A 10,618-nucleotide genomic window follows, 5' to 3' on the forward strand; every position below is an offset into this window, starting at 1 on the left:
CCAACTGCGTGTCCCAGCCCTGGGACACCCTCCTCGCCCCTGCCGTGGAGGTGGGCGGGGTGTAGAGTAGGTGATGGAGATGCGAAGCCAGAGATGACCTGTCTTTTACCTGGGCTGTGTGTGCAGACCCCAAAGAGCGCAGAGGGGCAGGCTGGGACCTGGAAGACCCGCCGTCACGTGCCGTCCCCACCCGGCGCCCAGCCCAGCCGTGCCTGTGCGGCGCCAGCTACAGAGAGATTAACTTTATTCATGGACTTGCGGGGGGCGGCCGAGCCCGCCCGCCTGGGACACGCTCACACGGGGGAAATGGGGACTCTCCATGCCACAATCACAACACAAGACGCCCGTGTTCAGACCGGGCCGGCTGAGGTGGGGGGACATGGCACAGCCTGGCTCCTGGTTTTGGTTAAAAAAAAAAAAAGTTCTCGGGGTTAATGGGAGTGGGGTGGTTGCTCTGGGACTGCCCGGGGGCCCCTTGGAGAGCCACTGTCGGGGGTCGGGGAGGAGCCGTCGCTTCGGATCTTCGTTTAAAAACACATAGAACATGCTACATCCGCGCAGACGCTGGACGGGAGGAGGCAACACTGGAGGGGCGAGGCTCCCTGCCGCGGCCGCAGCCCCGGCCCTGTCCACGCCCCAGGGTTAGACGCGGGCAGGTAGGACAGACAGAAGGAGAGACACTAACACAGGCTCCGAGGGGATTACCTCAGAGCGGAAGGAAGATCTCGTGATTGGGGAGAAAGGGTCAAAGGACAGTCCTGGCTCTGGGGGGCGGGGCAGGGACAGGGACAGAATTGTGCTGCTGGTGGGGGCCATCCTGGGCCCCTACGCCTCTGGCTCATATTCCTGATATTCCTCCTGCATCACAGGGATGGGGGTGGAGTAGAGAAGAGCAAAAGGAGGAGGAGTTGGATACCCAGTGGCCAAGCCCTGGCCTGAGAACCCTCTCCCTCAAGCAGGAACAGTGTATTCCCCTTTTCCTGGGCAGGGGAGGAGCCTGGAAGTTGGGGACAACAGAGAATTCCTGGGCAGAGGTGCCTGGGGCCCAGCGCTAGATCCCATCTGCCCTCTCCTCTCTCCTGGGGCCTGGGTTCTAGAAGAGGGGAGTCAGGCTCCCTGGCCCAACCATCTCAAGCCAGGGATGTCCCATGCCAGCTAGAGATGGCAGCAATCTTCCTGGATGCCCAAAGTCCTGCCCAGCCCTGCTGCTCCCTCACCTGGGGTGGGTCCTCATAACTCTCCCCTTCTGGCTCCATCAGGGGCTCGATCAGCGGCTCTTCAGCAGCTTCCTGGGCCACTTCCTCTGGCTGCAGGCAGAGAAGGGCCAGGCTGGTGAAGGCAGCCAGGATGCCCCCCAAATGCCCACACTAGTAAGCTTCGGGCTGGTTGGAGAAGTGGGAAAGGTAGGTGGGTTGGCAGAGCAAGGACAATTTCTAATTTAGTTTTTTTTGAGACGGAGTTTCGCTCTTGTTACCCAGTCTGGAGTGCAATGGCGTGATCTCGGCTCACCACAACCTCCGCCTCCTGGGTTCAGGCAATTCTCCTGCCTCAGCCTCCTGAGTAGCTGGGATTACAGGCACGCGCCACCATACCCAGCTAATTTTTGTATTTTTAGTAGAGACGGGGTTTCACCATGTTGACCAGGATGGTCTTGATCTCTTGACCTCGTGATCCACCTGCCTCGGCCTCCCAAAGTGCTGGGATTACAGGCGTGAGCCACCGCACCCGGCCTCTAATTTAGTTTTTTATTTGGAGTGCCTTGGAAGTGGGATGGAGGTGAAGGGTGAAATACCCCCAAATCACACTTGAAGTGGCAGCATGGAGGGGGAGCTGACTCTCCACACTGCTACCCCCCCACACCTGACAGCCTCCGCATTTCTACCATTTGGATACTCAGTCACCAGCTTATGCCTCATCCTTTGTGTCAGGCTTTGTGCTGGGCATTGGGACCCCAGAGATAACCCTGGGGGCTCCCCTGGGCTGAAGGGATCTGGAGGCTCAGGTACAGGGCTGGGCAGGGGCTCTGAGCCATTCCCCTGCCACCTTCCACCCATCCCTCCCCCGGGCCCTGTGTGGCCTGGTTTCTTCAGCTGTTGCTATTTTAAGATAAGCTGGAAGCCACAGCTCGTGGTGTTGCTTGGATGTGTGAGCTAAGACTCTCCCCTCCCTGCTGTGTCTGCTGCCCAGACAGGCGCAGACCAGCGGGCATGCATGTGGGCGGGCTGCCAGACACATGGCCAGCCACCTGCAGGCAAGCACATGTATGTGCACAAACACAAGACTGAGCTGGCTGCACACACAAGCACACAAAGTAGCCTGGGATTCATGCACAGCCTGGGCAGCGCCTCATGTGGGCTGGCACACGCCTGGGATCCCGGAGCACTGGGGCTGGGAAGGCCTGCACTGGGGCTGGGGTACCCCAGGGTGCAGACAAAGGCAGCGTCAGCTCCTTCACATTACATGTCTAGATGGGCTTTGTGGGCACATCAGTTTGCAGCTCTTGACCTGGCTCATTTTCCCCTTTGCACAGATGGGTATGCCAAGGCCTAGGAGGTAGGGAAATGTTAGTTTGCCCCCAAGTCACCTAGCTATGACCCCCAGGGATGGAATGTAGTGCTAACAATGCCAGCTTGTGAAGGAAGAATACTAGTGTTTAGCTTCTTAAAATAAAATTTAAAAATTAAAAAAAAATACAGAAAAAGAAAAAAAAATGCCAGCTTGATAGCCAGGCATGGCGGAGGTTGCAGTGAGCCGAGATTGAGCCACTGCACTCTAGCCTAGATAACAGAGCGAGACTCCATCTAAAAAAAAAAAAAAAAAAAAAGCCAGCTCAAGCACATTGTTTGGACACAACCCAGATGTCCAACATCTGTAGAATGGATGTGTGCCTTGTGAGCTAATGACACAATGGAATACTACACAAGAATGAAAAACGACAGTGCATACAAGAGCAAGGCTGACTCTCACAAGCTTCTCGATGAATGGAACAAGCCAGATACAGAAGAGCACGGCCTTCATGATAACATTTTCTTTTTTTTTTGAGATGGAGTCTCACTCTGTGGCCCAGCCTGGAGTGCACTGGGGCGATCTCTACTGACCGCAACCTCCGCCTCCCAGGTTCAAGTGATTCTCCTGCCTCAGCCTCCTGAGTAGCTGGGACTACAGGCACATGTCGCTGTGTCCAGCTAATTTTTGTATTTTTAGTGGAGATAGGGTTTTGCCATGTTGGCCAGGCTGGTCTGAAACTCCTGACCTCGGGTGATCTGCCCCCGTCAGCCTTCCAAAGTGCTGGGATTACAGGCATGAGCCACTGCACCCGGCCTCATGATAACATTTAAAAAACACCCAACTAATTTTGTGCTGATAGAAGCCAGGAAGCAAGGCCAGGCATAGTGGCTCACGCCTATAACCCTTCCCAGCATTGTGGGAGGCTGAGGCGGGCAGATCACTTGAGGTCAGGAGGTTGAGACCAACCTGGCCAACATGGTAAAACCCCATCTATACTAAAAATACACAAATTAGCCAGATGTGGTAGTGCACGCCTGTAGTCTCAGCTTCTTGGGAGGCTGAGGCAGGAGAATTACTTGGAGGTGGAGGTTGCAGTGAGCTGAGATTGTGCCACTGCACTCCAGCCTGGGCAACAGAGCGAGACTCTGTGTCAAAAAAAAAAAAAAAAGTCAGGAACAGTTCCCCTTGGAGGGGGACAGGCAGGGCCAAGACTGAGGGGAGATGGGTAAGGCTCCTGGGGTGCAGATGTGAGGGAGGCACTGGCTCTCCTGGCCATGCAAATGAGACTCCATGAGTGAGTGCCCCAGACACCTCTTTTGTTTCCCCCTAGTCCTGGCCCTGGGGATGGGAACTGGAAGGGGTCACAATGTGGGGTCCTGATGGGGATATTGTTCTGTTTTGAGCTGGCTGCTGGTTACATGGGGAGTTCCCCTTGTGAACATTTCATGGAGCTGCCAGTTTTTTGCATGTACGTTGTAATTCACTAAAAAGCTCACTTAAAAAAAAATCCCATAGCCTGTAATCCCAGATACCTGGAGGGCTGAGGCAGGAGGACTGCTTGAGCCCAGGAGTTCAAGACCAGCCTGGGTAACATAGCAGGACTCCAGCTCAGAAAACAAACAAACAACCCCAGCCTGGCCACCTGCTAGCATCAGGCAAGTCATTTTGCTTCTAATCTCAGCAGACTTGCATGGGAAATGAGGCTGGTGAGGATTCCATGATGATGGATGGAAAGCAAGCTTGAAGCAGGGAGTCTCAGAAATGCAGACCCTGGGCCTGCATGAGTTCCCCCATGCGACCAGTGGCCCAAGGGGCTATTGTTTGGATTATAACTCTATGATCCTAGACTCCCTGGAGAGGGTAGCCTTGAGGTGTCAACAAACACCGGTAGAAGAAAGGTGACCAGAGAGAAATGATCCTGTGCAAATGCCCATCACAAACAGCCTCGGGGCTGACAGAGAGGCTGAACTTGCCTCTCTTCTGCACCCCAGCTCCTAGCTCTAGGACTGGCCCTGGGCCAGCACCAAGCAACTCCAGTGACATGGCCTGAGCTTATCCTCCAGACCAGCTTATAAAGGAGGCAGGTAGGAACTGGGGTCTGGGGCAAGTGACTTCACCTCTCTGAACCTCGGTCTCTTCATCTGTAAAATGAGCTGGTTATGGCGCACAGATGAAGTGTGACATTGTGAAGTCAAGAGTTAGTTCATGTGAAACATCTAGGGCAGTGCCTGCTCATGAAAGAGATGAATGAATAGGAGTGATTACTGGTAACATGATTATAAGAAATGGGACGTCATACAGATGGTAAAATGCAGGGACAAGGCTTGAACTAGAACTTGAGTCAAGATTCAGACTTCCAACAGTGGAAGAAACCAACTGTGCAAAATGCCAGGAGTGGAGGGCGGCGTGGGGTCTCCCGTAGCCTGGTGATTGTACACATACTGAGCACACACTGATCACCCAAACCAAACGCGCAGAAAGAGCCCCCATCCCCATGGAGGCAGGGTCTGCACATGCCTGTGGACAGACACACAGCATCCACAGTGAATGCCTGCACACACATGCCATGAAGGTCTGCTTCCAGGCACAACTGTGGTCACAGGATTCCCCGCAGGCAGACACAGACTGCTTGCGTGATCATGCGGCCACAGTCTCTTGCGGGGCACTCACTGTATGCAAACCCAGCTCTTTATAGCCGTGATTCTCAAAGTACGTTCCCTGGAACTGCAGCATCAACATCACCTGGGGACTTGTTAGAAATGCAAATCCTCCAGCCCCACCTCAGACCTACTGAATTCAAAATTCTAAGGATGGGGTCAACAAACTATATTTTAACCTGGCCTCTTGGTGACTCTGATACATGCTCGAGCTTTGAGAATATTTAGTCTATATTATCTCCAATCTGCATAGATTCCTATTGTGTTCACTTGCATTTTACAAGTGAACCATCAGGTTCAGAGACATGGTAGGACCTGCCCAGAGTCATGCAGCCAGGAAGTAGTGGAGTTAGGATTCAAACCCAGCTGAGGTTGGGGGTGGGTGGGTTCAGAGTTCACAACTCTTAACCCCCTCTTATCAGGGGTCTTAATAGGGGGCTCTGTCTCCATGCCCACACAAGTGGCCCCCAGCGCTCCTCTAGGAAAACGTAAGCGCACAGATCATGCCCACCCCAGCATAGCTCCCACCTGCTCCAACCTGCCTCAGGGCCTTTATACTTGGTGTTCCTGAGGCCTGAAATTCGCTTCTCACACACCTCAAGTCTGCCTCTCTCATACCTTGGGTGTCAGCTCAAATGGTCCTTCCTCAGAAGCTTTCCCAGCTAAAATAGCCCTCTCACCTCTTGCCTGTCTGTCCCATCGCCCTCTCTGTCTTTTCTCCGTAGCACTATCCCCTCGGAAAGCGTCCTGCCTGCTGGCTTGTGTTTTACTGTCTGTCTTCTCCCACTACAATGTCTGCTGCAGGAACATAGGAACCTCTTCACTGCAGCAGCCTCTCCAAAAATTCCTCTCTGGCACAGGTATTTGTTGAATGAAAAGAAATGAATGAACAATCACTGACACAGGCAGACATGGCCAGAAGTCATCTGGGTCACACTGGCAAGCAGAATACGCTCAGACAGCCGGGTCTGGGTCCCCATCACCAGGAGCATTACACCCATGCACGCCTTCATTCGGATGCATTCTGAGCTGAGTCTAGCACGGCCCTGCAGGATGGGCAAGGTGGCTTGTGCCCTAGGCTGGGAGCGGGACTGGGGGGTCGGGGATGGTGACAGGGCTATTCGTGTGCCTGGTGTGTGTGTGCATATGCATGTGCATGTGTGGGTAGGGAGGATCGCTTACCTTCAGATCAGTAGGGAATTCCTCCCTCTTCACCAGGCCTGTGGCTGCTGCGATGTTCCCTGCCCCAGAGAACACAGCTCCTCCCAGATGTGAGGCCTGCTCCTTGGTTTTTTCAGCCACTGGAGCAGGGAAGGGGTTGAGGAAGGCGTTTGGGAGCCAGGGGGAAGGAGCCATAGATGTCCCGCCTTGTAGTATCCTGGGGCCTGCCCTCCCCATGGAGCATCCCCACAGAAGCCTTGGGAGTCTCCCCCGCCCCTCCCCTCTGGTTCCTGGCCAGATCACTGGCCTGTGAGAGAAGGGGCCAGTGCCAGGGCTGGGCTGGTACCTGAAGCCACACCTTGTACCACACCTTCTCGGGTCTTGCTTCCTGCAGGGAGAAAAAAGCAGCACATTTAAGAGCTCTGCGCTGAGGGAACAGAAACTCCAGCACAGCGTGGTGATCCGTCACTGCCTCCTTGGGTCCCTACAGCCTACGACCTGCACCCCGTGCTAACCCCGCTCTGATCACTGCACACCTCTGTCTGCAGGAGTTGCAGCTGTCTCCCACCTGACGTGATACCTACACCCCTCTAGGGGATGACGGCTGAGGGCCAGTGTCTTATAAAGCCCTCTGCCTGCCCCGTTGCACTTCGCTTCTCCCCAGTCCTGGGAGGCAGCTGCTGTTATTGTCCCCGTTTCATGGATGGAAGCTCCATGTGGGTTCCGCCACTAGGAAGTGGCTGAACTGACATTCAAGTTCAGGTCTTTCTGACCCTAAAACTTCAGCTACCAACCACTCTAAAAACACGTAGCCCAGGATGGAAGGCAGGTGGGGGGTTCGAGTAGGGGCGGAGCTGGGAGACAACAAAGCTATGTATTTTGAAAGGTTCCTCTCGTGCTCCACGCACCACTGCTCACAGCCCACTGCCCCACTCCATTTCCTCTAAAGATTCTCTTCTCCTCAGAGGGTGCAAACTCCTTCTTCTGGCCAAAGTAGGGGATGTCAGGCTCAGGGTGGGTCTAAAGGTGATGTTCGGATTGTGACTGGCACCCATGGCATTGGCTGGGCCTTCCCAGGAGGGTAGCAACTTGGTCACATCAAAATGGCTGGGGGCCGCTGGGAAGGCCAGAGGGCCTGATCTGGGCTAGAGAAGGAGAGCCGGAAAGGGGGTGGGGAGTATACCCTCTGACAATTTGGCAATACAGACAACAGTGACAGAGCCAGAACTGGGTGTCTGGGCAGGCTGAGCTTGGCAGGGGGCTCGGGGGAGAGGCTGGCATAGGAAGACAGGATTCTCAGGGCGACGGCCAACCAGCACCCAGAGACAGGAGGGGCAGGCTGCATGCTCCCTTTCACTCCTCCCACAAAACATTAGTTTGCACCTATTCTGTCCCAAGCCTTGGGCCAATCGCTCACTGTCTGAAGTGGGTAGAGAAGAACAGATTCAGTTCCTGGACCTCAAGTAGAGGGGAGAGGACTTCCAGCCTCCAGGGACTATGTGAAGAGGGAAGGGACACTACCGCGGCCTTGAGAAATGAGGAGCAGATGGATATCAGAAAGGAGATTGCAGAGGGTATCCCAGGCCCAGGGACCCGCACAGACAAGGCAGAGCAATGTGCCCTCAGGGCAGTCCGTGTGTCGGGAGCCACGGGTGTGGTGAGAAACGTAGACTGAGGCAGGACTGTGAAGGGCACTGAATGCCAGGGTACAGGGAACCAAGGCTTTAACTTGTAGGAACTGGGGGCCATCAGGGGCTCCCAAGCAGAGGGAGGAGCACGAAATGCCAATCTAAGGGGAAGAGCAGCATGGCTTGGAGGGGCAGAGTCTATTAGCAGAGAGACAGTGTCAGGGAGCCAGGGGCCAGCAGTAATGAAAGACATTGGGGAGGAGGCAGGAGGGAGGCCAGGGCTGGGGTCACACAGACATGCACATAAGCCTTCTCCCGGTCTCCATTTCCACTGCCCTTGCCCCAGCCACCCTTATCTGGTGGCTTTACCACCTCCCATCAGGCCTCGCTGCAGTTGTTCTGTCCCCAGAGGGCCAAGCAACCTTTCTAAACTAATCACATCATAGCAGTCCCTTGCTTACTCTCTCATGGCCATCATAACAATGTTTTGCCCTGGCCTGCCAAGGGCTCTCATGAACTGGCTCCTGCCCATCTCTCTGACCTCACCTCCTACCGCTGCTTCCTGCCCTGCCTCCAGCTCACCCCAGGGCCTTTGCACCTGCCTTTTCTGCAGGCCTGCCCCGCTCTTATTACTCAGGGATGAGGCATTCTCCTCGGGGAGCCACTGGATGTCAACTCAAACTACTGAAATGCTCTGTATCACCGTCAGGAGAGCAGGAACCATGGTCTCCTGTTCACCCTGAAACCCTAGCATCCACACGATGCCTGGCACCTAGTAAGTGGGGACTAAATATTTTTCAAATGGCCACAATCCAACCAAATATGCCACGACCCTGGGCAAGTTATACAACCCTCTCAAGCCTGCATAGGGAGTCATTATACCTGCTCTGCACAAGCAAACCCTGAATCACCACAGGGGTTCAGTAAATGTTAGTTTCACGCCTTTCCTCCTTTTATGCAAATGACCCTGCAGACTCCGTTTCCTTTCCACTAGGGGTGAGAAATTTTATCCACCTGGCCTTTCTCCTGATACCAGCTGGCGGCTGCAAGGAGACTGGATGGGGAGGGTAGGTGGCAATGGTAAAACCACAGGCGTCGTGATGCAGGCGGACCTGGAACTCAACTCAACTCGGCCTTGGAGGTGCTGGAGGGAGGGGCCACAAGGGAGGGGTGGGGCTTCGGAATCTATAAAGCTCGGTTCAAACCCCGGCTTCAGCTTTCACCAGCTGCGTGACCTTGGGCAAGATATTTAGACCGACCTCTGGGAAGCCCAGTTTCCCTTATCTGTAGAATGGGCTGGAGCATTAAATGAGGAAATGTATGTTATGACATTTTACCCAGTACTTGGCATAGAACAAGTGTTCAACACCAGGTAACTATTAATAATAGTAATAAGGATAAGCAAAAGGAGCTCTCTGCTTTCATCACTGCACCGGTCCCTGGGTTTTCAGCTGGAACGCCCCCTCATCAGCCGGCCCGTGTCCCCATTTCCGGACACAGACCCAGGCTTCTATCGGCTACGTCCCCCGTGACCCCTGCTGACCCCGCCCTACTGCTGACTCATATTCTCCTGCCCAGAACCCCCCTCCCTGGGACCCAGCCCCAGCTCCACACTCTCAGAGGACCCCCAGCCCTGCAGCCCCAGAAGCCCCGCCCCTCACCCACCGACGTAGAGGACGCCCTCCTTGGTCTTCTCCGCCGCCTCGGTGACCCCCTGCTTGGTTTTCTCCGCGGCTGCCACAACGCCCTCCTTGGCCATGGACAGGCCCTTCATGAACACGTCCATCCTGGCGGCCTGGGGAGGGCGATACACGGGCACCGGTGCGCTGGCCCCGCACCCTCACCCCAGCCCCTCCCGAGGAACGCGGGTGCCTCCCCCCGCGCTCCTCCCGAGACCAAGGCGCCTTTCTGGACCTGAGCCCCCTCCCGCTTCCCTCCCACCCACCCGCCCCACTCCCCAGTGCGAGGCCTCAGGGCCGCGGAGAGTCCTAGCGTCCTTGAAACCCGGGAACGCGGGAGGGGCCACTGCCTCGGTTATCCGGGCCCTGCAACCTGCAGTCCCGTGGAACCGGAGTGCTGGGCTCGGCACGAAGACCCAGGACCCGCCTGTTCACGCACGGCAGAGTCACACGGTCATGCACACAAACATACACCACGGACACGCTCACGTGCACACACAGGACACGCAGACGATCCAACGCGCTCAAACACTCCGACCCCCACGGGCGCTGACACACGTCCCCACGGCCGCCCGGGCAGGGCAGACACCAGAGCACACTCGCATACTCCGGGGTGCACACTGAAGCGCACCCCCGGGCTCCCCTCCATTTTCTATCCCCTTCCCCAGCGTCCTCCTGCCACCCCAGTCCCCTCTCCATCCTCATCCCGTTCCCCAGCGCGCAGCCCCCTCACCTGGATGCGGGACCGGGGCTGGGGATGGAGCGGCGGCTTCGGCGAGCGGACGCGGGGGCTCCGCTGGGCCGGGCCGGGGTGGACTCGGGGCCGGGTGGGGGATAGGGCCGGGGTCAGGCGCTCGGGTCGCGGGCCCTGAGCAGGGGCGCAGCAGTGCCCGGGTCTCGGGTGCGTCGCCAGCCACGGCTCGTTCCTTGCGCCCAGCGAGCTCGCGCGCTCCGGTTCCTCCGGCTCCGGCGCTGCGGCAGCTCT

The 10,618-nt window shown here is 56.2% G+C and overlaps 1 protein-coding gene across 4 annotated transcripts; it reads right to left on the reverse strand.

The window, feature by feature from the left end:
• Positions 1-227: 227 nt before the first annotated feature.
• SNCB (synuclein beta) lies at positions 228-10,618 on the reverse strand. Of its 4 annotated transcripts, XM_012466374.3 has the most exons (6): positions 10,367-10,618; positions 9,620-9,749; positions 6,673-6,714; positions 6,348-6,466; positions 1,218-1,307; positions 228-858 (listed from the first exon to the last, which is right to left on the reverse strand). In XM_012466374.3, exons 2-6 carry the CDS (start codon positions 9,738-9,740, stop codon positions 826-828), a joined length of 405 nt encoding a protein of 134 aa, XP_012321797.1. In that variant the 5' UTR covers positions 9,741-9,749; positions 10,367-10,618; the 3' UTR covers positions 228-825. The 4 variants fall into 4 exon arrangements, with proteins under 4 accessions (XP_012321797.1, XP_012321795.1, XP_012321796.1 ...); XM_012466373.3 differs by lacking the exon at positions 228-858 and having other exon boundaries at positions 1,080-1,307; XM_064376576.1 differs by lacking the exons at positions 228-858; positions 10,367-10,618 and adding an exon at positions 10,007-10,171 and having other exon boundaries at positions 1,080-1,307.

This window comes from Aotus nancymaae, unplaced genomic scaffold (genome assembly GCF_030222135.1).
Source record: "Aotus nancymaae isolate 86718 unplaced genomic scaffold, 86718_ANA_hifiasm-v0.15.2.pri h1tg000015l_1, whole genome shotgun sequence".
In the NCBI taxonomy this organism is placed as follows: Eukaryota; Metazoa; Chordata; class Mammalia; order Primates; family Aotidae; genus Aotus; species Aotus nancymaae.